The 27,014-nt window shown below is 41.0% G+C and overlaps 4 protein-coding genes across 4 annotated transcripts; 3 read left to right on the forward strand and 1 right to left on the reverse strand.

Annotated features, from left to right (window-relative positions):
• Positions 1-2,294: 2,294 nt before the first annotated feature.
• Positions 2,295-13,065, forward strand: si:dkeyp-97e7.9 (DEP domain-containing mTOR-interacting protein). Its single transcript, XM_044025129.1, has 10 exons — positions 2,295-2,335; positions 9,975-10,068; positions 10,144-10,322; positions 10,429-10,552; positions 10,671-10,849; positions 11,625-11,822; positions 11,930-12,061; positions 12,160-12,230; positions 12,607-12,711; positions 12,826-13,065. Exons 2-10 carry the CDS (start codon positions 9,986-9,988, stop codon positions 12,949-12,951), a joined length of 1,197 nt encoding a protein of 398 aa, XP_043881064.1. The 5' UTR covers positions 2,295-2,335; positions 9,975-9,985; the 3' UTR covers positions 12,952-13,065.
• Positions 4,570-6,334, reverse strand: mafbb (v-maf avian musculoaponeurotic fibrosarcoma oncogene homolog Bb). Its single transcript, XM_044025130.1, has one exon. The coding sequence runs from the start codon at positions 6,109-6,111 to the stop codon at positions 5,137-5,139; it is 975 nt and encodes a 324-aa protein (XP_043881065.1). The 5' UTR covers positions 6,112-6,334; the 3' UTR covers positions 4,570-5,136.
• A 1,078-nt stretch (positions 13,066-14,143) lies between the features above and the next one.
• Positions 14,144-18,292, forward strand: adnpa (activity-dependent neuroprotector homeobox a). Its single transcript, XM_044024927.1, has 4 exons — positions 14,144-14,490; positions 14,953-15,065; positions 15,381-15,473; positions 15,572-18,292. The coding sequence occupies exons 2-4, from the start codon at positions 14,958-14,960 to the stop codon at positions 17,879-17,881; spliced, it is 2,511 nt and encodes an 836-aa protein (XP_043880862.1). The 5' UTR covers positions 14,144-14,490; positions 14,953-14,957; the 3' UTR covers positions 17,882-18,292.
• A 2,067-nt stretch (positions 18,293-20,359) lies between these two features.
• LOC122768834 (bcl-2-like protein 1) lies at positions 20,360-25,868 on the forward strand. Its single transcript, XM_044025112.1, has 3 exons — positions 20,360-20,472; positions 23,302-23,951; positions 24,803-25,868. Exons 2-3 carry the CDS (start codon positions 23,418-23,420, stop codon positions 24,941-24,943), a joined length of 675 nt encoding a protein of 224 aa, XP_043881047.1. The 5' UTR covers positions 20,360-20,472; positions 23,302-23,417; the 3' UTR covers positions 24,944-25,868.
• The last annotated feature ends 1,146 nt before the right edge of the window (positions 25,869-27,014 follow it).

Below are 27,014 nucleotides of genomic sequence, written 5' to 3' on the forward strand. Positions count from 1 at the left end.
AACTGGATTTTCTTAAAGGTTCTTTAACCTGATCTCGACCAGATGAATGTATATATATATATATATATGAATATACATATATATATATATATATATTTATATACATATACTGTATATATACATATATATACATATATATATTTATATACATATATACACATATATATATACATATATATATATATATATTATATATATATATATATACATATATATATATATACATATATATATATATATATTAAGGTTGTTCTGCCAGAGATTTCTTCACTGATACCTAGTGCTTGCTCATTGTGTGAGCTGTTGGGTTTTTCTACTCTCTATATTATTGGATGGTCTCTGCCTTACTATATAAAGTGCCTTGTGAGTTGGTGCTATACAAATAAAATGTGTTTTGATTTGATTTAGCCACCATGTATTTAACGATGAATTAAATGAAGAAAAGACAATTCGGAGCTGTTCATATTCTAATCTGCAGTGCTCGTCGCACTGATGTTTTTACCAGACGAGAGTATAAACAGTATAGCGCCTGAAGGCTAGAACTGCTTTCCAAGTTTTGTAAACATATCAGGGTGCACATGCTGTTGGCCTGAGCACACAGTGACTCTTAATCAACATAGAGTCACAATGATCCGCCCTATAGATAGGTTGTGTGGGGGTTCAGGGACTGTGGAAAGGGAAAAGGCTGTGAAGAGGGGAAGAGCCGGAGCTAACCTCTGTGCCTCATGTTTCTACTGTGCACTAATAGACGCCTGTCATTATGGACAGAAACATAAGGGCGCCTGCCAGCTGCATGACCCCCATAAAACAAGACAGGAAATCCTAGCAGGGAATTAGAAGGAAAGAGGAGAGAGAAGCTCTTCTCTTCTTCTCTTTTTCTCTTCTCTGCTCTTTTCTCTTCTCTTCTCGTCTCCTGTTGTTTTCTAGGAAGACATTTCAAGGTGTTGAGGGTTTGATGACTGGAATGCACATGAGATGATTAGACACTCTCACAGCAGCGGAAACAGTTCATTTACCTCGCTGTTCAGGCCAGTAAAAGTCCTCTTTCGGCCTCTGTTAACAGGCTCAGGCTACTTTTATGTCTCTGTCACACTGGTAAGGGCCTGTATAATAATTACATACAGTGGTTCAGCCTTTGCTCCATAACCAAAGTCCACGGCCTGTATTATAACAGGACTTTGTCACACTTCTCTCACTGGTGACAACTGAAACGTGACAAGCACTTTATCATAGTACCTTCCAATCAGATCCTCGGGAGTCCATGCACAAACATGCTGAACACAACGTCCCCAGGAAGCCAGATTCCTTATTACAGCCAATAAGATACACTAGGACAGACTTTATTGTAGTTTAGAGGCTACACATTAATCTACCCTGTTGACTGCTGTGCAGACTGTCATGTGATAGTCATGATAGTCATTACCAGAAGTACAATCTGAATTACTGTGGCATTCTTCAGAATATGACCACCCTAGTAAATGCAGGAGGTAAGGGCAAAAAAAAGAGAAGAAGAAACTGCTGTCACAAGTTTATTAAGAATGTGCGATCTGCGTTTGTACGCACACGTCTGTGTTTTCAAATGTGTGCATGTTATGTGTGTGTGCCATGTCCATGGAAACGCCTGTGGACGTGTGTGATTGCTGCGTGATTCACGGTGTCACAACTGTGCGCAGAAAGAAAACTGGACATCCTGAGCGGAAACCACAGCCGTCAAAGCTGCTTTTCCTGTGACACACCAGCTAACACTCTCACAAAGAGTCACTTGACTGGACCCTCGTATTATAGGAAGTGAAAGAGGAAGCCCCTCATCCATCCTGTCCACCATCTCAATCTCTGCACCGCACTTCACGTGAAGCCTCTCTCATAGACCATCACACAGGCTGAGACACTGTTGCAACACACCAGCGAAAGAACTGGTTGAGGCTGGAGTGGAGCTCCATGTAGAAGGTCAGATGTCTGGTCAGTGAGTGGACATCCAGCCACAGACGACGGGTGACCATCACTATTGTGACTGTAGAACTTAGCCGTTGAGCAACAGGGTCCGTTTGAAACAGATCAATATTGACTTAGCCGATCAGCTGATCCCCATTTGGCAGCTCTGTTCTGTATCTAATCTCAAACAGTCTTTGTGACAGTTGGTCTGGAGCGTTTCAACAATAATACACAATCCAGCTGGACCAAACCAACACAGTCCAGTGGAGATGGGTTTGATAGCACAGATGGAAGTGGCCAGTGTTTGACTGCGGCTTGAGGCTCGAGGCCTCCGTTCTGTGTTCATTGGTGTTATTGTACGTAGCCTGGCAGCCTGCATTCTTCTGCCTGTCCCCACACAATGGTGAGTATCTGCAGCATTCCTCTGCCTGTGTCCACTGTCTGAGACGCGACCAGGCTGTGGAAAAAGCCGGAACTCAGCAGAGACTGTGGTATTGCGTTACGTTATCACCGGTTATTTACTTTATTGTGTAGAAGTGTCTTATGGTTAAAAAAAAGGAAAGAAAGAAACGACAAATGCAGAAGAGATTTAAAAATAATTGGGGGCGGAGATGTCGCGGCTTCCTCTTTCACCTGAATTTAATCATTTTGTCGTGACCTTTTTTGGCGATCATCTGCGCTTGAAATCAAAAATTGCAACCACTTCTCTTTGTGGGGCTTTATCCTTCTCCAGCTCTTTTGCTTCCCTCTTGTTCTGATGCCACAGCCATGCAGACACCTTTCCCTCCTGCTGACTCAGTAGCCAGCCTCAGGCGCTGTGGGCTTGGGGTGTTGGTGGAGGGGAGGACGAAGAGGAGGAGGGAAAAGGAAGAGAGAGGGGGGTTGTGAGGCTCCCACATCAGGCCGACCAGCCTATCACATGCGAGAGAAAAGAGCTGGCTAATCGTTTCTACAATAGCACTCTGCACACTGTCACACAGCACCACAAAACGCTCTCCTTGCCAACACTTGTGCTGTATTATTCTGCTATTGCCTGGAACTCCAAATATGATGCCTGCAACGTACACGAGTGAGCACAGAAATGAGAACTCGAATGCATGATTACATGCCATTTAAAACACATGCAAGTGCACATCCAGATGCATTCTCTCATTCCCTGTTTCTCCTGCAAATGGGCACAGTCTAAAAACAATAATAAATGGTACTAATACATATTTTCCATAAATACTGGGCGTGAATTGTCATCAGAGTAGGTATAGTAATGATATATAATTATAACACATGCATGTTTCAAACAGAGGAACCCTCACTGGTGCCTGTAAATGCAGCCGTGTGCCATAAAGAGCTGCTGATTAATGACCACTTCCCAGTAACATTAGAATAATTTTTCATTGCTATAACCATCTGGCTATTTTCTGCTACATCCGTGATGCACACAAACGCAGTCATCTGCGTCAGGCGCTCCCAGAGCAGGCGGCCGACCTTCAGCGCCGAGGCCTGTTTTCAGGGAGAAAGTGCTCTTGCACCTGTGGTGTGATTTTTAGAGCTGCTTTCCCTCAACAGAGGGTGAGGTCGACGCTGTGATGGGGTCAGACTTACAAAGAGAATATGGTTTCCAGGCTGAAGGCGGCTGCCGTTAACGGAGCCACCTGCCTGGATGAAGACATGCAAAGGGCTAACAGAGTGAAAATGAAAGAAGTCATTTTACGACGAGGCCACGTATCACACATCATCATCATCATGGCCTTGGAACTATGACAACCTACCAAATATTATTGTATTCCTGAGCTGAGTATGATCTGTGCTCAGGAAATTTGCTTGAGGATTTCAGAAAAGCATCCATTTTCTACCGCTTTATCCTCATGAGGGTCGCTGTGCCAATCTCAGCTGACATGCGGGGTCACACCCCGGACAGTTCGCCAGTCCATCACAGGGACACATGTAGAGACAAACAAGCCTCCACTCTCACACCTATGGTCAATTTACAGTGTCCAACTGACCTAATCGCCATGTTTTTGGACTGTGGGAGGAAACCGGAGAACCTGGAGAAAACCCACGCTCAGAAAAACATATCAAGTGATATAAGGCGGGCAGGGAAATGACAAGCAGTGTGCTGCAGTTGTTGTTTCTCTCTTCCTTTGTTCATAAATGCAGAGGTGATGTGTTTGCGTGTCTGAGGAAGAGAGCAGAGGGGAAGCCTGATTTCCACTCCATTTTATCTGCAGCCCACAGCCTCTGCCATGTCATCCCCCTGTGCTTTCACATGCCAGGGTCCCACAGGAAGCAGCACTCTACGAAGGACAAAGGTCAGAGACGGAGAGAAAGCTTCTCGTCCTTTCAATCCCCACCACACGTATTCTCAAATTTGAAGGGGTCACGGTATCGTCTTTGAGAAGACATTTATTGTGGAGTTCAAATCTTTGTGCTTGTGCCATCTGCACTGTGCACAAGTAAAGTCAACCTGATGTATGTGTTTAAAATCTGCATTAGTGGTTTAAGTGATGCGTAAAACCCCTCTGTCTGTTGGCTGGAGCTACATTTATAGATGGAAATGTGAAGATGTTCATTAAAATCCCGGAAGCTGACAACGTTGAGGAAACAAAGAGAAATGTTCACGTGAGGCAAATAAGAATTTATGAGCAGATGAGACAGTTTTTTGTTTTTTTTAAAAAGTCACAATAAGTTTATTGATCCATAGTAAATGAAAAACGATTTTTGCATAATTGTATATTATATTTTAAAGAGAACACATCTGTCCAGCAGAATCACTTTCATAATGACATGACACATCATTTCTGGCATCAATCGTTTGGGTGTCATTTGAATTTTAGAGATGAACACAAAACATCATTTCAACTTGTTGAGGCGTCAGAAGAGACAAACAAAGCAAAATCACCAAATCAACATTCAGCGGTAACTGATACAGGATTAAAACGGTATATTGGTAAAAGGGGAATAGTTGATTTCACGTGTCTACCGCTCAGAGACATTGTAGATATGCCTGGATAAAACAATAATTAAAAACAACATTCTCATACATGTCCTGCATGCATGCAAACTTCATGTCATTGTTGACTTGTTGCATCTATTACACTTATGTCAGCGAGCTCCTTGAGACCAACACGACAGAATTAGAACTCGATGCATCCACGGTGCTGTTTGGTGTCAACAGAAAAGACTCCGCTCTGCAGGAAATCAACAGACTCACATTAAATACTCGGGCGAAGACGGGTTGTCACTGGTGGAGCCGGTTTCGTGGTAGCAGTTGGCACCGGCCAGTTTCTCACACTTGAGTTTGTATGCGTCCCTTTCGCGGACCAGTCTGTTGAGTTCGTGTTTGAGCTGCTCCACCTGTGACACCAGGCTCGTTTTCTCGTGCTCCAGAACGTGTTTCTGCTGCACGCGCTTGTAGCGACACGACTGCGCGTAACCTCTGTTTTTCAGGGTTCGGCGCTTCTGCTTCAGACGCATCACCTCGTCCTTGCCGAGGCCTCTGAGGAGCCGGTTCAGCTCCCTGACCGACATGGACACCAGCTGGTCATCTGAGAAGTGCTCGGCGGAGGATCGCCTGTCGTGGCGGCCGTGCTGTGGCTGGAGATGATGGTGCGCACCGAACACCTGCGAGTCCTCGGGCGACTCGGGGGACGCGCTGTCCTGGTCATCTTTGAGATAAGGGTCCTGGCAGTGACCGCTGGATAAGCCCTGCAGGTCGGGGTGACCCGGCATACCCGGATACTGCTGGACCGGCTCGTTCAGGTGATCGTAGCCGTCGTATTCGACCTGGAAGGACGACGGATGATGGTTGTGGGGCGCAGATGGATGTCCCTGCTGCGCCGTGGCGCCAATGAGGGCCTCGACTGCGTCCTCGGGTGTAAAGCCAAGAGCTTGTGGATACATTTGCTGAGGGAAACCCCCGCTGGTGGGAATCCAGAAGTGTTCGCCCCCGGGATTATTTCTCTGCTCGTTTGGATTGAGGTTTGGTGATGACGGTACCGAGTTGCAGGGAGTGCTGCCGGGAGTGGACGAGACAGAGCCCGGTCTTTGGAGCTGGCTGCACGGCCCGACGAAGGAGCGGTCGACTCCCTGCATCACCTCCTTCTTCACGCCGAACTTCAATAAGTCGTAGTCGCTGACAAAGTCCATGTTGGGTTTCTGCAGTCCCAGATGTGAATCTGTCATATTCAAAAAAGGAAAAAGAAGGCTCACTTTAAAATGTTCCAAAAGTCCACATGTAGTTCTTGAACGCGCACTCACGAACTGCGAATAAAAATGCAATAATTCCAGATTCTGATTTCAGCTGGGATGGGAAAACACGTGCGCGCGCACAGGGCAGTCTGTCCGAGTTTGGGAGAGCAGTCACCACAAAGTAAAAGTCCGCTGAGGCTCTGGCTCCGGGATGAGCGCACTTACTTCATAAAGCTGCATTTGCGTGATGTCACGCCTCCTCGACTACACCTCCACTCTGCTCTCCAATGAAAACACAGTGGACAGGGTCATTTGCATAAAAGCTGCTGTGAGTTTTCTGTCCACGAGTTCTTCGTGAGGATCATTTGACCAGAACCTATAAATGCGCAGCAGCACACGGTCCCTGTCTCAAGTCCTCTCTCGTTTCACATGCTCCCAGCAACACGGCTTATTACATTGACAGTTAAACTGCTGTCTTTTATTGTTATTTTTCAGTATTAGTACATGAGAGCAATTGTGTTTACAACAACAATGATATGGTCTAATTTTTTTTGTTACATGGATCACAGCTTAACTCGTATTTTTAACATAATTTTGTTTTGGATTTATCTCTGAATCTGTTTGGGATTAAAATGTCACAACAGCACGATTTCACGTAATCAACAATAGCGAGGCTGGAAGAAGACGTTTCTCTTGACAATGTGGTGGTTAGTGCACAGATAAATACTGACATCTTGTGGCCAACAGTCCACACTACAAGAGTCCCCGAAGCCTATGCTAACAATTCAATTCAGTTGAACCGAGCTGACCCTCACAGGAACCGCTGATTTCAAACACAGTGAACGCTTCACTGACAGGAAACAGAGTCAGAATGGTTCAGGGACACATACTAGTATTTAAGCCATCAGGGTAAGGTGGCGCTATGGAGCTAAATGTATCCTAACAACAGGATGCTTACAGCCTGAGAGCATACCACTGAGAGAGGCGGAGCCTTGGCTCATTTTAAACCACAACACACCAGCCTATAACCTTACATTAGAACCATTCCCTCAGACCATTCACTGCTCTATAACCCTACAACATATCTTCAATTCAAAGGTTTTAGGGTTCGATTCCTGGCTCCACTAGTCCATAACCATTTACTAAAACCATGCACTGCTCTATAACCGTACAATATAAATAATTTCTTGTCTTAAATGAATGCAAAATAATCAGGGGCTGATGGGTTTCTGGCTGACTTTTATAAAATAAAAATGACATAAATCTTCTAGCCAAAGTTCTGGAATCCTTGTCTGCAGATATAATTCCTGTAGATCAAACTGGCTTTGATAGAGGCCGTCAATTATCATCGAACATGAGAAGACTTTTAAATACTGTGCTGTTTCCGTACAAAAGGAAATTGTTATATCTTTACATGTCTTTTATGTTGTGCAGATCTGAATATTTCCCACTGTCAAGAGGGACCCGAGGTTGCCTAACGTCTTTACTTTTCACCATAGCAATAGAGACTCTTTCTAATACTCTGAAATCTTCTCCGTGCTTCACTGGTATTTACTGGAACATAGTGTCTCTTTATGTTGCTATTCTGTACGTCACAGACCCAGGTAGTTGTGTAGATGATATTTTACAAATGTTGACAACTTTTGGATCATTCTCAGGTTATAAATTAAACATCAGGTGTACTAACATTTCCATTAGCTAATACCAGTTTTTGCTCCCATTCTATTCCCTTGCTCTATAAAAATAACTTCACAAAACTGGTTATGGCGCTGGGACTCTGTCCCTCTCTCTCTCGAGCAGAATCCACTCTATTAAAATGAATGTTCTGCCAAGATTTTTTGTTTATTTTCCAATGTCTTCCAATTTTTTTTTTTTTTTATCAAAATCTTTTATTCAGAGGGTGGACAAAACAATCTCAAAATTCATCTGGACTGGTAAGAACCCAAGGGAATGCAGAGCAGTACCGCAGAGAAGCAAATCCATCACTAAATTCCATACCTGGTGTGGAGGATAATTCTTGCCGTCCCTCGTCTTTGGCAGCTCTGATTTGTGCCCCGTTCCTCTTTGTAAATTTGGAAACATTTCAGGCAACATTTCAAACTCTCTGACCCCATCTCATTTAGTCCCAGTTATAAGAAGCATTGTTCCCACCTTCAGATCATGCCCTCAGTCTCCAGCAGGATCTCTTGTCACTGACTCACTCTCTTTTCCAAGAGCTTGTGGTAAGATTTCAGAGTTATATGATGTTAAGTGACTTCATCTCATCCTCCAATACGACCTCACTTCTGGGGGTCAGGCGCAGTTGGGACAGGGAGCTTGGTTTTGATGTAACGTAGAGACGGTGGAGAGAGGCATCGCTTAGGGTCAATTCCACTTCTTCTTGCGCCCGTCTTGATTTAGTTCAGTTCAAAGTTCTCAGACTTAGCAGGCTGTTTCAAGGGACAAATTATATTTGTGAAAAATGCAGTTTGTCATTGGCAGATCTCACTCAAATGTTGTTTTCTTGTCCCAAATTAACTCTATAACCTAAAAATAGAACCATAAATATGGCCTTATACTGTAATGCAACCATACACTGCTCTATGAACCTATAATATAACCATACACTGCTCGATAACCATTTACTAAAACCATAAACATAACCATTCATTCACTGTGAGGCACACCCTCATAACCTGTGCTGCAGCACTGCAGCATAAAGACCAAACAACATCTGCTGCCACTGACTGACATGAGTTTCTGGTTTTTTGTTTTTGTTTTTTCACTTTTAGCTAACACTTAATGTGATTTTTATTCAGATGTATCAGTGCATCTTCAAGCTCTAACATGCACACCCCAGATAAAAGTATGAGTTCTATTTTCAAGTGCTACTTTATGTGCATAATTATATATATTATATGTAATTATATAGAAAATGCAGCCTTCATAACTCTATCTATTAACTGGCAGTAGCCGGCTAATTATCACCATAAATGCAATTAAAACAATCAGGATGCTTTGAAAATAATAAGATTTGTGACAAACATATTTGCTGTCACAACAACTGACAAGAAATAGTGACTGTATCAGTTCTTTGAAGTGTTGTTGTATGCGGTACTGACATGTCACCATGTGCATCTATGATAATATGTTTGTTTCTCTTGTTCAACGCCCTTTTCCAACTAGAGACCAAAGTTTGTAGAAAAAAAGAAAGAAAAAGAAAAATGTGTATATATATATATATATATATATATATATATATATATATATATATATACATGCTAGACTAATATATGAGCTTGTTAGGTGTTTTTTGCATCATACATATGCTATTAATGTGAATGACACGTCGTTCCACATCAAAACAAGCACTTTTATTTTGAAATTCAGTGAAATATCGTCATGTATGTCGTTACTGCCACGTCATTTTAAGATCATATTGCCCAACCACTACTAAACATCTTGACCAGAGTAGACGCTCTTCGGCCCTGAGGTCATTTATGTTTGAAACCCCTGACTTAGATGAACCAACTCAACCCAATTAACTACATAATGAATGTTATGTTTAATTTGCATAGCCTTATATCACACACTGTAAATAAAAACAAACATTTAATTATGAATGAAAAGGTTGCCTCAAATCCAATCTGTCAAAATTGCTGGCAGAGAAAAAATAAACACAGTTATGGTGTTTTTTTAAAATGCGTTTTTAGTATTTATTTCCGTTAACTACAATAACCTTGCTGACAGTTTGTCTCTCTTTCTCTCTGTATACACAACATCTCTCCCACATGTCAGTGAGTGTGTGTTTCGGGGGCTATTTTGTCAACACTTAGGTGCACAACATTAAGTGATTTACACTTTACTTTCTCATTCAGAGATAACAAACATGGAGAGAACAAGCAGCATTAGGAGGAAAGCCGTGATCAGACAACACAAGGCTGAAGTCATGATTGCTGGGGAACAACTCAGGTAATCTAAACACACAGGAAATGCTTAGTTATGGTTTTAGGTTGTTGTCAGGATGATTCTGAACTTTGTTTCAAGGTTGAGACTTCATGATGCAAAGCTGATAAAGGAGCGACGCTACCACCTGCGCACATACCCCAACTGCTTTGTAGCACAGGAGCTTATAGACTGGCTCGTGAGCCATAAGGAAGCTCCGGACCGAGCAACAGCTGTGTGTCTCATGCAGCACCTCATGGACCATGAGATTGTTCATCACGGTAAGGAGGCACCAAGGCAAGCCCAGGAAGAGAGATAACTAAAGACCTTTTGAACAAAGGCGAAAGACACCTGTAACACCTGAAACTGTATGCTGCCATTTCTTAGTTTGTGACAAGAGGTCAGTTTTCAAAGATGCCAAACTGCTGTACCGCTTCCGGAAGGACGACGGCACAGTTCCGTTTAATATGGAGGTGAAAATCTTCATGCGAGGACAGCGGCTCTATGAACAGTAAGAGCTGCTCTGTTTTTGATATTGTAGGGTTTTCACATCAGAAAGTCTGCACCTCAGTCACCTTGTCTTGTGTTCATCATGTTTTTCATATCATTTGCATGTTGCGTTTCTTCAGTCTCATAGGGGATAAGAACTCTATAATGCAGCTCAGAGAGGAGCATGCTGTTTCTTATCAGCGTGCTTTTCCTGGCTGCCAGTTGATTGACTGGCTTCTTCAGAATGGAGAGGCAGAGAGCCGGCGTCAGGGGCTGGGGCTCTGCCGTGCACTGCTGGAGAATGGCATTATTCATCATGGTGAGATGAAGCCACATGAGACAATCTCTGCAATCTAATAAAATACAGTCATAGTATAGTGCTAGGCAATAGAAGAAAAAAATCTTATCACTTATTACTTTTTTATATAATTCTATAAATATATATATATATAACACGTTATAAATGTATATTTCTGAATAGCTTAAAGGTGAGGCTGGGTGACAGGACTTATAAATAATATCTTGATATATTGGGATATAAAGCTGCACACAGGTTTGTGACAATACTCTGTAAAAATGAAACTGTTTACAAAACAATACTACCTTTCATTCCAGATAATACCTGGCTTATTACTTCGGCCTTTTTAATGTTAAATGAAGGATGTTTACGTGCGTTAGAAACAATGAAATTGCCTATAAATATGGTCAAATTGACCTAAAACACAAATAATTAGGCCTAAAATTAAAGAAGTGTAGAAACACATGAAATATAGTTTGTATGTCAAATTTCACAAATAATTAGGCCTAAAATTAAAGAAGTGTAAGAAACATGAATATAGTTTGTTGATTCCATGTATTTTTTAATCAACGTCATAGTTCATTCATCAATTATTATAATATGTTGTGTTTTTCACACATGCACAACATAATAAATATGATGATTATTAATGCAATAGCCTTTAAAATCAGGAAAAGTCATCACAGGTACTTGATCACTATAAATTGATATATTGCCCAGCCCTAGACTGTTTTTGAGTCTTTACACATGTTCCGCTCTTGCTTTGTGCTTTCTTTCTCTCTCTCTTTCATGTCAGTGGCAAATAAGCATGATTTCATCGACAGTGGACTTCTCTATCAGTTCTGCATCAATTTCCGCCGCAGACGCCGCCTGTCTGAGCTCTTAAATGAGAGTGAGCAGGACAATGATGGAGGTGTGGCTCATGAAGACAACCACTCTGAGAGTCCATCTGTTGAGTGCAGACACCTCACCACCAACAGTGCTTTTCACTCTGGTAAAAAAAAGAAAAAAAAAGAAATAATATTCCCTGATCCCTTTGCATTTCCTAAATGTTGCAAGAACAAATGATGAAAAATGTTTTACGGACAAATTTCACTGTAGTGGGGTCAAGTAAAGACCTGAAACAAGTCACCAGTGGCCGTCGAGGCAGCCTGAATTCCCTTCAGCTTCACTCTGCTGCATTTCCACCTCTTGTGTCCTCCACCTCTGTGACGAGATGCAATCCTAAATCAGGTAAGAGTATGAATTCACATTCGTTAGGCAAATGCTTGGATAAGCCGTCGGTATTTAGTGTCCGGTTGTGTAAAAAAAAGCTTTTTATGATTTTACAGTCCTTCGAGGAACTGTTACATGTGAAAAGTTACTGGCACCCGGTGCACCATTCATCAAGAAAGTATTAACGGTGAGTTGGTGTAATGTCTTCACCTGTGCTATTTCTGACCTGAAAGTTACTTGTGGACGATAGTGGAACAGTGGTAGAGTGAGTCGTCTTTCAACTGGAAGGTTGTGGGTCTGAGTCCCATCTCCACTAGCCTACATGCCACTGTGTCCTCGGTGAATGTTGTATGAATGTGTGAGTGATTGGGTGTGAATGGCTGAATGGCACAACAGTAGTGTAAAGCAGCTTTGAGTGGTCAACACGAGAAAAAGCACTATACTTTGCCATTTACATTTATATTTCAATATAAAAATGTTCCCTTGTAGTCATTTTCCAATCTCAAACATTGAAGATCTACACTTTTAAATGTGGATGTTATTATATCTCACGATGACCACAGGTGTTAGGAGACACTCTGGGTTGGGGTTTTGTTGTCAGAGGCAGTTCTCCCTGTTATGTGCAAGCTGTTGACCCTGGAAGCCCTGCAGCAGCTGCTGGTGTTAAGGTGAGCTACATGTACATGTTACAATAGCAAAAATAGAGAAGATGACATCATTATTATTATTTTATAATATATCATATTATGACCCACCCATGTACCTGCTTTAATCTTGTTTAGGTACGGCAGTTTGTGTGCCATTTGAATGGACAGTGTGTTCTCTACCTGGACTACAGAACCCTCACCAGGCTGGTGATGACCGGGCCTCGCACTGTTGTACTGGAAGTGATGGAGCCACTGGAATGACGACATGTTTTAAAGTCAGCTTCTTATTTTATCTTATGTATCATCAGAGTCATAAGAATACTTTATAATAATAAAAGCGTGTCCCTTGTTTTGCACGATACGACTGGAACAAGGGCCTTTCTTGGACACTCTGAATTGACCGTGAGAGTGGGTGGTTGAAATAGTCCCTGTGATGGACTGACAACCTGACAACCTGTCCAGGGTGCACACCGCCTTTTGCTCTATGTCAGCTGAGATTGGCACCAGGTGGATCCTGGGGCTGGGAGCTGATTGGTCCTGCACAGGAGGTACCAGTACAAGCGGCCTGATCATGCCAGCTGCAGTGGACTTCCTTGAACCACTTGTTTGGTTTTACTTGTTGCTGGTGGTTTCTTGGGAGTTGGGAAGAGGGAGTCTCATTATTCATGTTGCTATCAGGTTTTCCCCTAGGCCTGGTCATAACAACAGTATGGTCAGAGTCAGTGTGATCGTCAAAGGTTTTCTCACATTTGATCAGATTAGATTTAAAATTCTCAAAACCTGTTCAATCTCCACATTATTTAGCCACTACAGGTATATAATTCAACAATATGCAGTGAGCTGTAATAATGTATACATAAACTGATGTTTCATATTACAGTACGTCATTTCTTTTATTAATCAATTACTAAATTAATCGTCGTTTGAAGATTTTTTCATGATTAAAACAAAATTTCTGATTGTTTCAGCTTCTTCAATGTGAACATTTTCTTAATTCATCATTAAAAGTGAACCATTTTGGTTTGTGTAAAAAACAACAGCATAACATTTGATAACATCACACTGATCAACATTTTTTAACTTTTTCTGATATTTTATGGACCAAACGATTACTCGATTAATTGAGAAAATAATGGACTGATAATCGATTAGGAAAATAATCGTAGTTGCAGCTCTACTTTCTATTGATCTAACAGAAAAAGTGCATCCTTGTACATTTTCTTCATTGCTAACATACACAAATAGCTACTCGTGTCAATATTTGGCAAATGTAAGGAGAAATGAATGAAAGCATGTTGTGGTTAAATAAGCAGAATGTCTGTATTTCACACATGAACTGCAGAAAAATAATCATAAGATTGTGGAACTAACAGTGAAGTATAATAAATATATGAAACTTTTCACCATTCATCCTCAGCTCTGTGCGACGACTTCCGCCTATTTGTCGTCGCCATTTTGGATCGAGTTGGCTCACTGACGGTGATGCTGTTAGCTAGCAGGCTGGGCTGAGCACCGGTGCAAGCTTGAGAAGTAAAGACTGGATACCGCGACATCGTTGTGTCGGCAGTCTTCACCCCTAGAGTCCTTGGTTTTCATGAGATGTTTAGCACAAAGCTACAACTTTTGTCCTTGCACCGAGCAACTGCTGCAGAGCAGATGCGCTTAGCTTAGCTTAACCGTGAAGTCTGAGAGTCTCAGAGCGAACATCAGCTCATTCTGCTCCAGACCAGACCACAGACGTCTTTGTTAGCACTACACGTGTAGTACGACAGTCACTGTGAGCCGAGTCAGTTTCACACGGTGAGTAAAACATTGTCGGTGCTTTTCTTGTGTAAAAATAAATACATTCATCGCTAGCTTGCTGTGCGGCGTTAGCGCGAGCGTTCGACAAAGCGCGCAGCTGTACTAATTGAGGCTAGCATAACAACGCTACCCCCCCACCCAATCACAGCATAACGTGTTTTATGAACGTGTCATTGTGGACATCAGTGCGCACAGAGGAGCAGGACAGAGGACAGACCTGTCCTCACCTGTTCTGTAATTCAGCATTGACGGTTAAACATACAAGGCTAATGTGCTGCAGGTCTTCTCACACTGCACTGGGCCCGAGTCTAAATCAGCACCACCTTTTTTTCATCGGCCAACAGTGATTTGTGGAACTATGAAAAATATTTAGTGTATTTATATTAAGTGTCATGATGCTTGTAAGTTAATACTCACTTACAAAAAGACTAACCCTGACTAAAATTCAATGTTTTTCAGGAGAGATGTATCAAGTGCCAGTGAATAACCTTACCAGAATACGAAGAGCAAGAAAACAAGTGAAACATGCTCTTGGAGATATTGGTCTGGAGTTCTGCAAAGAAGCTGCTGAGGTGAGTAAAAATCTAACATGTGCGGGAAAATCTTCTGACGCGTTTGTTAAGTTATTTATACATAACATTATTTGCTTTCATTTTAAAAGTAAGTTGTTGGATGTTAAACACCCCGCGAATGGCTCACAAGTCTGTGAAGAGAAGATATTATTTTAAAATGTGACAGATATAGAAACTTAACTGTGTCAGATCATTGAACTTTGTCAACAGACATTGTGGTTAACATGACACTGACTGTATCATGAAACCTGAATACTTCCTGAGAATATCAATACAAACACATTTGTATTGATATTCTATGTTTTATCTCCACAGGAGTTCAAAGAGTTTTGCCCTGATGAGCAGTTTGTAAAAAGCAGTCTTTGCCTTGATATCTGTGCATGGGATCCATCATATTCTAAAACGCAGGTACATTTCTAACTGTAATTAAATGTTTTCAAATATTTCACAAAAACTGCCAAATGTCACCTAATGCCATTGTTTCTTTTCCCTGTAATGTCTGATAGGATTACAGATCAAAACCATTTTGCTGCACAGAGTGCCCGTTCTCTTCAAAGTACTACTCAGGCTACAAGAATCACTTCCGCAACGTACACAGGAAAAGCTTTGACAGTAAAATTCTGCTCAACTGTCCTTACTGCACATTTACTGCAAGCAAAAGAACTCTAGAGACGCACGTTAAGATATTCCATTTACCCAGTACATCACGGCAGAACTATGGGAACATGCAGAGAACTGCGTTGCGGAAGATTGACAAACCACATGATAAAATCAGGCACGGAGACGGCGTGGAAAGAGCAATGTACTTTTGCAAAAAGTGCACATTCCGGGACAGTCTCTACAACATTGTGAGAAGGCACATTTATAGGGAACATTTTAAGCATACTGTCGCTCCATATCTTGGTATGGTGTCTGAATCATCTGTCAAAAATGGTGCCAATTCTGTCAGTGGTAACAACATCCTCTGTAAACGCTGCCAGTTTTCCACACGTAGCTACGAGGCTTTAGTGCAGCACGTTATAGAGTACCATGAGCGCATTGGTGCTCAAGTAACCACCATGATTGGACATGCTAATCTTCTCGTCTCCAGGGCTCAAACCTTACCAGTTTCTTCTACGTTGGTTAGTAGGGGCCACCCACTTAAAGTTGACCCAACAGCACAACCAGTAATTGGTTATTTGAAGCCAGCACCCTCTGTTGTTAAAATTAAGTCCCCAGTTGTAGCCAAACAGGTACGTGTTTCCGTTCCTGGCAACAGCACTGTGGCTGACAGTAATGCTACAGGTATATGCACAGCCCAAACACAGAAGTGGAAAATATGCACAGTTTGCAATGAGCTTTTCCCTGAAAACCTCTACAGTGCCCATTTTGAGAGCGCACACAAGGCTAAGAGAGTATGGGCACTGGCCAAGTACATCATGAAAATCCACAACTTCACAAGCAAGTGCTTGCTTTGCAACCGCTACCTGCCCAGTGACACCCTGCTCAACCACATGCTGATTCATGGGCTCACCTGTCCACAGTGCCACTCTACTTTCCACAGTGTTGAAAAAATCATGGAGCACGTGGCGCAAACACACCCTGATGATTTTGTCGGACCCCCTGGTGCAACGCCCCTGACATTTGATCTCACCATTAAACAAGAGAAGTCCAGTAATGTCCAGCTTGTTGTTCTAACTTTTAACATGAAGGAATCTGCCAATGGTCAAGATCAGTCTGCATCTGCTCAAAACAGTTCCCCACCTGTGGTCAAACTGACTGCTCCTAGAATGACTGACAGAAAAAGCGAACTCAGAAGTTTCCCAACTCACAAGAGTGAGGTAGGGAAGACGCTGTGTCCGCTGTGTTTCACCATCCTCAAAGGTCCCATCTCTGAGGCTCTGGCCATGCATTTAAGGGAACGACACCAGGTGCTCCAAACAATGCACCCTGTTGAGAAAAAGATGACATACAAATGTATTCATTGCTTAGGAGTCTACACTAGTAACATGGTGGCCTCCACGATAACACTGCATCTTGTGCAGTGCAGAGCTGTTGGAAGGAACCAGGCAAGCCAAGGCTTCAAGTCTGCCCTGACTCTCAACTCCTCAGGGGCTGGCTTCTTGAAGAGGCAGCCAGCAACACAGGCCACATCCAATCCAAAGAGAATGAAGATCAGCAAGGAGTCAAAGTTTTCTTCCACCACTATTGGGAATCAAGCCGATTCTGATGGTCTTGCTTTGGATCCAAGAAGCTATGAGCACAAGACCTATGAGGCCAGGAAAGATTTCCTGACTGCCTACTTCAACCGGCGACCGTACCTCTCTCCTCAAGAAGAGGAAAAGCTGTCTGCAAGTCTGTGGTTGTGGAAGTCTGACATTGCTAGTCACTTTGCAACCAAACAGAAGATTTGTACAAAACTCTGTGAGACCAAGAAGATGTCTGTGCTGCTTGGCTTCGACATGCATGCGCTCAAGAAAGTTAAGCATGACTTGATGTTTGAGGAGAGCAAGATTGAGTTCTCTTCAGTCGGCAGATCTGGAGGCCTCAAGTCTGGCAATCCAAGCACGGACCAAAACAAACAGCGTAATACAAACTGTAGTTTAAATTTCAGCACAAACACGGAGACTATTTCTATTGACTCGGACAGTGAACCAGAAACAGAACGGGGACCGACTGAGAATGGAGATGTTGACATGAACCAACAGGAGATTGTAGAATCCCAGGATCCACCCGAGCTGACAGAGCTGACAGAAAGTGAGAACACAGATGACACTTCGAGAGAGGAGACTTCTTTGCAAGATGTGGAAGCAAACCCGGAGGTGACTCTCTGTTAGTGCTTCTGCCGAGTGGTGTGTTGGTTCAGTTCATCAGTTCAAGTATGTATAAACGAAGATGAGGCCGAAAAACAGATCCAGAGACACAAATATCTGGTCAAATGATTCAGTTACTAAAATATTTCCACACATTTAACTCATTACCAGTGCTGAAATAGATGGGATGAATTTACAAGTTAGTACATATTTAAGTGACTCTGTATTTCAACTATTATTCTTTTAGTATCTTCATGAAATCTGTTATTCACTGGTTATTGGTCACATTATTTAGGGTTATATTAAAATTCTTCCATATGTTTTTTTTCCTTGAATGTGACAAAGAACTGTTGTAGAACATCATTTCACATTTAGAAAGTGTAGTACATGCTAAATGCATATGTACACGGTTTAATAAATATGTTTGTTACAAAATGTTTCTACACTGTTCACTGTGTGAAAACAAACATTTCAGTAACCTTTTGTACATAAAGGAGGTTTAAAATTATCATCAGCAAAGTAATAGTTTTACTAAAAGTACTGCTCTATGTAGTTGGAGGTGACATTTTTAGAAACATGTCTATTTAAAGTGAATGTTGAAAGATGATAGACAATGTAGTTAGTGATCACCTATGTATATACATGACAACATTTTATCTTCATATGTATGTATATCTTGAAAAACAACTTTATGAAGACCTTACAAACAGCAAATGTAATCGAAAAAACTCTACAGAAAACCCTTGTACAGGGAAAAAATGGGGATAACAGGAAGAGCCACAGAGGAAGGATCCCTCTCCCAGGACGAACAGATGTGCAGGAGGTGCCACATGTACAGAAACAAATTCAGTAGATTACAAACGTCCCATTTCAAAGAGGCAATAAGATCAATATCATTAGAAAAAATTAACAGCTAATGACAATTATCATCACTGATATCTTCATCATCTAGTCCAAGGTGTGACGTCATGCCACTTCAAGCTCCTTGTGTGACCCTCAGAAAACGACAAGTGGATGAGGATAATATTCTAATAATATGTTAGCAACAGTAGCTTAATAATATATAATAATGACAGTTGTAGTATTTGAAGCTCTGGAATCAGGGATACCTGTAATATAAGAACACACAGAGAGAGAGAGAGAGGAAGAGCACAAACTAGAAAGAAAACAAAGTTATTATCATGATAAAGTGTGAGTGCTGTGAAGAGGAGGAGAGCAGTCTCGGTCCGTGGCAGCGGAACTGACTGATGGTTCCGAGTTCACTTGAGCCAGCCCTAAATATAAGCTTTATTTAAAGAGGAAAGTTTGAAGTTGAACTGTGAATGTAGAGAATGTTCTCAGACTGATGCCCTGATCCAGGTGTGGGAGGAGATCCTGCCCACACATTGTAGGGAGTGCACACAGGCACGTAGAGGTGTGGAGGCCATACACACCCCTGAGCAACATTATGAGTTTTCATGAGGAAGTTCACAGAAGTTAGGTCTCAGTTTTCCACTCTGATTTTGAGTATGACTAAATCTGATCAATATATATATTTTATATATTCTACTGGAATATTTAATCAAGTGCTGGGATGTGTGACGCAAGTGTTCCCTTTATTTATTTGAGCAGTTGAGTTTACTTCATATAGGCACAAAACATCAATACTTATTTAGTTATCTGGTCAAATCAATCACATCTCCCTATCCTTTTTTCGTTTTTGTTATTGTTGATGTGGTTATTACTATTAAAATTGTATTTGTTAAGGAGGATCTACAGACACACAATATGCTACCATTATTATCATCTTCATTTATTTATTGATTGATTGATTGATTTGATTTGTCGTTTGGTTTTTGTACTTTTGTTGATTTGTTGTTTTGGTCATTTGTCTTTGTTTTCATGTATTATGTACACTAAAGAAAACAGGAATATAAGCAAATGCTTTACCACAACACAAACTGCTTCATTTTTTAATCACGTGGTCAAAAATCAAAGAGGAAATCGAGAGGGCTAAAATAAATTGTTAAAATTCTAAAAAGTTCTGAAGTTCCGTCTTTCGGGGCCATAAGTCAGCAGACAGACGACACGGTTTTTTTAAACTGGTAAAAATGTTAACATTAAGCCGTGCATGGCTGCCATCTTGTGGCAACATGTGATATTGCCATCAGGTCCACAGTCAAATAATCACGTGTTTACTACAAAGGACAAACTGAGTGAGACTTTGAATGTTTGGAACAACATGATACAAGAGCGAACCTGTGAACATTCATTTATCCAGTTTGTCCATCAAAGCAGGTCAAACCATTACGTTATGAATACATTGATGGATGAATGAATTAATTAATTAATTAATCATTAAATCAATGAAAAAAATGTTTGATTAAAACAGCAACGTATAAATTTTATACACGAATACAAGAAATCCGCATTCTTTTCGAATGATTGTGACGTCCACTAGATTTCCGGTGCGTCTCGGCCGCTGATTGGTGCAGGAGCAGCAGGGGGCGGGACAGCGAGGCCACAGGAGTGCGCAGCTGCAGTGATGTCCATGTCCATGAAGACTCTGCTCGAACATTGACTGTAGTTTATCTTCATCACTGCGCGTCCAGAGGGAAAACTGGATTAAAGCAGCCGTGAGTAAACCTGCGAATGACCAATGTCTGGGATTAGACCCGCGGATGTAGTTTGTACTTTGTTCATCTCACAGCGTTTCCTGTGGACTGTTACTGAAACAGCTAGTTAGCACCTGAAGCTAAAGCTGGTATTGTGTACGTAACTTGTAGCTGTCAGCAGTGGCCACATTGTAACTGGCTACAGTGTTTACATAGTTACATGTTTATAATATCTAAGATTTAATATCAATTCATGTCACAGTGCACAATGTTCCAGCATTAGCTAGTTCGCTTATTTTATTTCTGATTTTCAGGTCGAGTTCTCTCATAGTTTCCATTCTTTTCATGCATGGAACATGAAGTGTGCGCACGAGCTGTGCTTTTACAGCATACTGTGTCCGAGCTGTGCTTTTACAGCTGACTTGGGATGAGACTATAATAAATACATGATATTATCGTGTATCACGCCCACAATAACAATAACGTGATTGTGGTGAATTTACATTTGAGATGCAAAACAAACACACAATGATTTTTTAAAAAAGATCACAAAAATATCACAAATTTCATACCTAGTCATTTTTATTAAATTTTTTAAACGGGTGTTTTTCCATAAATCACAATTCATGTATATATGTATATATATATATATATATATATATATATATATATATATATATATATATATATATGTATACATACATATGTGTAGATATATATATACACATATGTGTAGATAGATATATATATGAAAAGTGCTATATAAATAAAGATTTATTGATTTGGCTATGTAAGTAATTAGTTTATCTGTTTCAATTTTAAAGATACGCACCAATAGACTGTGAAAGACAGAAGGTTCATCCTTTTGAAGAAATCAAAACTAAAATGATTTAGCAGTTTATTTGTTCACTGAGTACAACAACTCTTTGGTCTGGATAATGACATGAAACATTCCTATCGTCCCATGCTGATGCCGGATCAGTTTGAAACTTCCCTCACGACCACTGTATCAGGTAGGCCTACATGGAACCGGACCAGTGTGGTCGTCTGCTGCTGCGGCACACCTGCAGCTCACCTATCCCGAATATACTTTTCATCATGATAGAAATTAACACCTATGGTCAATTTAGAGTGAGCAATTTACCTAATCCCCGTATTGCATGTTTTTGGACTGTGGGAGGAAACCGGAGAACCCAGAGAAAACCCACGCACACACGGGGAGAACATACAAACACAATGCCGAAAGGCCCTTTTCAAACCGGTGCTCGAACCCGGGTCTTCTCGCTGCAAAGGCAAGAGTGCTAGCCACTGCACCAACCGTGTGGCCCAGGCTGAGTGATATGGCTAATAAATAATATTGCAATATAAACAAGATATATTGGGATTTCTCTGGACTCATGAAAATATGTTTGTGCTTCTCAAAGGAGAGTGACCAAACACTGTGGATACTCTCTATATCTACTGTTTAGGATCTGTATTACGTGCTTAACATACAGTCATTACGTAGCCTTGAATTTGTAGATGATTGTAACACAAGTTGAATGTAGTTGCGATTGCCTCAAAAGTGTTTTTAGTGGTCTACTTATGAAACAGCAGCGAGACAAACAGAATCAAAGAAGCCATAAATGATGAAAACAGAAACAGCAATAATGGAAACATCTCAAAACTCTATAAAATTCTACAGGAAACAAAATCATTTTCAAGAGGACCGTACAGAAGCATGGAAACAACTCACTCAAAACACTGGAGGAAGTTCTCTTGTAAAATAAATATGAGGTCAAATGTTGGAGGGAATGAACAGAACATGCAAAATATTGCAAATCATGCACATAATAATATACTCTATTTATGCCCAAACACTTCAGATAATTAATTCAGGATAAAATAACAAAAATGTTTCACTTAAAAATCAATATACGCCATTACACATTTCAGAGAAAAATAATACATATCTTGATTTAATAATGTGCATAGCCACATTTAAATGATGCATATATATATATATATATATATATATATATATATATATATATATATGTATACATATATACATATATATATATATATATCTGTCTTTGATTTGTCTTTCTGGTTTGTTGTTTTTTGGTATTAGAGTTACATTTAATTATATTTTGTTAAAAAGTAATAAAAAGCTCTCGTTTGGCAATTAAAATTAACTTGTCTGTTAAAAATGTTCATCTTTGGGGGTTATATCTTACCTTTTTTCTTTTAAATATATAAAATATTTATTTATTTATTATATATATATAAAATATAAATCTTTATTCGACAAACAAACCATTAAGCTTGAAGTTACACGAGTGTTATTAAGTGACTTTTTTTCAATATAATTTTGTTGATTTCCTGTATTTCGATCTTTTTGTAGTACTTCATAATATTTTTGTTTCTCTCATTTATTCAAAATAATAAATATGATGATTATCAATGCAACAGCCTTTAAAAGCAGGAAAGCCATCACAGATACTTGATCATGATCTGACCATAGCCATAATTCACAGCGTTTCCTGTAGACTGTTAAGAAACAGCTAGTTAGCACCTGAAGCTAAAGCTGGTATTGTGTAAGTTTATCTTGTCATGATATATATAATCTGGATATATTAACTCATGCTCAAAGTCACCTTTCCCTCTCAGTTTGAACTACCCTGTTTACTTTTGTCTTCGCGCCTGAATGAATCTCAGCATTGACAATAATAACACGGACTAAATGTAAGCTGACTTCATGGATAACAAAGTTGTCGCAGGTCTTCTGGGTGATTTTGTCTCTTTATGTGATTGTATAATGTTTGCTGATATGTACTAATGTAACTTTGTCTCACCCCTGACTTGCAGACGCCTCTGCAGTTTGAAGGTAAAGAGGCTGTAATGTGACAGCCGGCTCATGCACAGGAGTGGCAGCAGAAACCATGGGGTCTGATTAGGCTGGCTGTGTGCTGGACTTTCACAGTATGGAGGTCGTGTTGTACAGTAACAGAGAGCTGGTCGAGTTCTTTGTAGGCTATAAGCTGTGTCAGAGGAACTACCCCATCGCTCTGCTGAGGCCAGAAGATCCTGGGAAAAGAACTGAGGAAGACGAGGCTGACTCTGCAGCCGGTAATGGCCTGCTGGACAACCGCAGGGACAGGCGTGGTCAGCCAGAGCTGCCGTCACCACCACATGGTGACATAGAGGCCGTAAAGGCAGCTCTCCGGGACTCTGCGGAGGAGTTTGAACTGCTCTTCAAACAAGCATTTAGTGACCTTTCCTTGAAGCTGGACATCACTCCTGACACGGCCTACCACAGCTTCAAGTGTGTGATGGACGAGGTGTTCAAGGACGGAGTCAACTGGGGACGAATCGTGGGCCTGTTTGTTTTTGGGGGGATTCTCAGTGTGGAATGTGTGGAGAAGAACATGAGTGAGCTGGTTTCCCGCATTGTAGACTGGATGACCATGTACCTCGATGAACACATCAGTCCATGGATCCAGATCCAAGGAGGCTGGGTGAGTCTCCACGAACGCACACACACATGCACGCACACATGCACGCACACACACACACACTGGCCTAACCTTAACCTAACCATACAACATGTCTTCACCTTAAAATGTAATCATTATAGAGACTTTAAGGAAGGCAAGTCCCCACAATGTGACTGTGTAAACACATTTGAATCTTGAATCTAGTTGAATCTTTATCCTGTGTCGTGTTGTATGGAGCAGGGTTTGCAGTTACTCAGATAACTTTGGGTTTAACCCTGGTTTATTAATTCACAAAAGACAGAAGGAATGGCTTCATTTTATTTGAACATTATCATTTGATTCTCGGCAGAATATGCTGATGCTCTGCCTCAAAAACACTCTTTGTTTAGTCCCCTATGATTGAAAACTGTATCGACAGATATGACGATGTCTTCTACGTTGAATAAAGCTGTCGTTAGCGAGCTCGTCGTCGACAGCTTGTTTCTTAGTCTAAGCCTCGGGAATAAAACATTACTGTGACATGGGCTGAGTCATATGCTCCACACTCACATCCCAGAGTTGTTTTGTAGAGATATAGATATTGTTTTGCGATATAGCTTTATTTTTTAGTACATTTTGTGTTTTTGCAAATATCAAGTTCATTAATGACATCATTACAGGACATACTAACAAACGACATCACAAATCAAAATGTAGTGGTTTTTTTTCCTTTTCTTCTTTTTAGTCATTTATTCATCTATTTTCTCTCTAACTTGTTTCTTTGCGACATATATTACATAATCAGAATGACATGGTTTAGTTTCTGTCAAAAGTATTCCTTTAATGTGGACAGAAGGAAAGCTAACACACCTGGATGTTACTTTCTGTTCCAGGACTGCTTTGCTGAGATATTCGGGCGAGACGGCGTTGCAGAAGCGAGAAGATGTCGGGAGACTGTGAGGAGATGGCTGCTGGTTGGAGTGGGGCTGCTGTCAGCGATAGTGATTGGCATTCTCATATCAAAGAAGCACTGACGGTGCCGCGTCGAGTTCACCATGGCGTGGTTCGCACGCCTGGTTTAATACGACACCAACACAAACCCAACTCTACAGTAAATGTTTACAGGAAGTCTGATCTGCTTGTGCACTGACAGAATCTCCATAACCATGTAGCTTGGTGAGCTGACTTGCTTCTCTCCCACTTTGTCGTGTCTGTTTATTTTCACCCGTCCGCGGCTGTTAACCCTCCATACAGGAAGTGCTTTAAATGACCCAGATAAGCTAAAAACAAATCAGTGACAAACATGACATGGCTTGAGGAAAGTTCTCATTTACTTTGTTTTTTAATCTGTGTGTGTGTGTGTGTGTGTGTGTGTGTGTGTGTGTGTGTGTGTTATCCAAGGACCAATTTTTAATCATTTGAAAGTCACAGCTGACAGAATATGTAAGGTATGTTTGCTGCTCCCTGTGTAACTCACACTGTACTGGGTTTTAAAGCATGCTTCAAAACAACAAAAATAACATATATATATATGTTTTTTTTTTCTTGTGTCTTTATTTTCTTTTTATTATCAGCTGTTGTCCAAAAAGCTGTGTAAAATATTCACATCAATAACAACAATATCCACTGAAGGTTTGCATTAAATCTCCCATAGGACCACAGTACTGATGTAAATATTACTGCGTCTTATTCACAACATGAAGGAATGCCAGGTAAAGCAGTGTCCAACCGTCAAATGTATCCATGAAGAGGAACAATTCACTTCATCCATTCATTAGCTACTCCACTTATTCTTTGAGCTGGAGCCAAACTGAAGCAGCTGATGTGGCTCTGGCCCGCCTCCTACAGGTAGGAGACAAAAGTCTTTCATTTAACCCGTCATGTCATGTAACCTGCACGACTAGTGCCAGGCCAAAGTGTATAAATATTAGAGGTGAATAAAAATCAAATGAACACAAAGACTATAATGTCGTTGTATACAAGAAAGATAAAGAAAACAAAATATTTGCTGTATGAATACTGTGCAGAATATAGAAGACTGCACTGAAAGTGCAACCAGAAGTGCAAAAAAGAGATGAGGAGGAGGGATAAGAACCAAGTAAATCATCACAGATTAGATATGACTCACTGGGGAAATTCATTTGTTCTGGGAGCAGACAGGTGTGAGGCAACAGTGCTAGCCACTATTCCACCATGTGGCCCTGCAGAAAACATTACATACTGAATTGATGTCAACCCCAATGCAAGGCAGTCAAACTCAGGAAGAGAAGGGGCTGAAATTAACTGTTGTCTGCTGTATTCACATGTAACTTAGACAATAATTTTTATTAGATGTATAAAGCTAAATGGGACCCTAACCCTTATAACCCCCCCTCTTGTTCCGGCTCTGTTTTCAAAGTTCCACATTTAATTGGGATGGGACAATTCTGAAACTTACAGAATTAATATGAAGCCATCGAATAGAAGGTTGCACATAATAACATGCATTAATACTGTGATTTAAGACGAAAACTGCACTCCATCATATTCATTCTGCTCATGTACACTAACATGATTATACACAACATGCAGTGCGTACTTTCTTATTCTTCATTCAGTCTTGACGTCATAGTGTGGAGAGTGAAAGTTACACACATACACGTACAGTACATGTGTGTTATCTCTGAGCTGCAGGGGCGGGGTCTGATGTCCTGTCATTAAAAATTGGAGCTGCAGTGCTGTAGTTTGACCGTTTGGGGGCGCTTGTGAACCAGATATATCCATGTGACAGTGTTTCTTGCGCTCCATGTCACAGTGTAGCCACTTCATCAACAGCGTCAGGAAGCCGTGAGTTTGTTGCGTTTAGTGCAAGTGTCACAGAGTGAGTGACAAAGATTAAAATCAAACAAAAACAACCTGTAACAGTTGTTTCTCCCTAAGATGTTTCCAGTTTCCAAAGTGAGGGAGAGAGGCGAGGAAAGTGCTCGTGTTTGAGAGGGAAGAGCACTAACGGACAGCTGTGTGACAGAGCTGGAGCAGGCCTGTGGTTGCTAATCTGTCCTTGTCATTTGTTGCCATTTCCCCAGAGCAGAGCTGACAGCTGCAGCAGATAAATGGCAGATAGAG

The sequence above is a fragment of the Solea senegalensis genome, linkage group LG4, assembly GCF_019176455.1.
Source record: "Solea senegalensis isolate Sse05_10M linkage group LG4, IFAPA_SoseM_1, whole genome shotgun sequence".
In the NCBI taxonomy this organism is placed as follows: Eukaryota; Metazoa; Chordata; class Actinopteri; order Pleuronectiformes; family Soleidae; genus Solea; species Solea senegalensis.

Excerpts from the sequence above, each read along its gene's own strand:
- mafbb (XM_044025130.1), bottom strand. The coding sequence starts at position 6,111 with ATGACAGATTCACATCTGGGACTGCAGAAACCCAACATGGACTTTGTC.
- si:dkeyp-97e7.9 (XM_044025129.1), top strand. The coding sequence starts at position 9,986 with ATGGAGAGAACAAGCAGCATTAGGAGGAAAGCCGTGATCAGACAACAC. Across the intron at positions 11,823-11,929 it reads CAACAGTGCTTTTCACTCTG|TGGGGTCAAGTAAAGACCTG; the intron begins GTAAAAAAAAGA and ends ATTTCACTGTAG. Across the intron at positions 12,712-12,825 it reads CAGCAGCTGCTGGTGTTAAG|GTACGGCAGTTTGTGTGCCA; the intron begins GTGAGCTACATG and ends AATCTTGTTTAG.
- adnpa (XM_044024927.1), top strand. The coding sequence starts at position 14,958 with ATGTATCAAGTGCCAGTGAATAACCTTACCAGAATACGAAGAGCAAGA. Across the intron at positions 15,066-15,380 it reads TCTGCAAAGAAGCTGCTGAG|GAGTTCAAAGAGTTTTGCCC; the intron begins GTGAGTAAAAAT and ends TTATCTCCACAG. Across the intron at positions 15,474-15,571 it reads CATCATATTCTAAAACGCAG|GATTACAGATCAAAACCATT; the intron begins GTACATTTCTAA and ends AATGTCTGATAG.
- LOC122768834 (XM_044025112.1), top strand. The coding sequence starts at position 23,418 with ATGGAGGTCGTGTTGTACAGTAACAGAGAGCTGGTCGAGTTCTTTGTA. Across the intron at positions 23,952-24,802 it reads TCCAGATCCAAGGAGGCTGG|GACTGCTTTGCTGAGATATT; the intron begins GTGAGTCTCCAC and ends TTTCTGTTCCAG.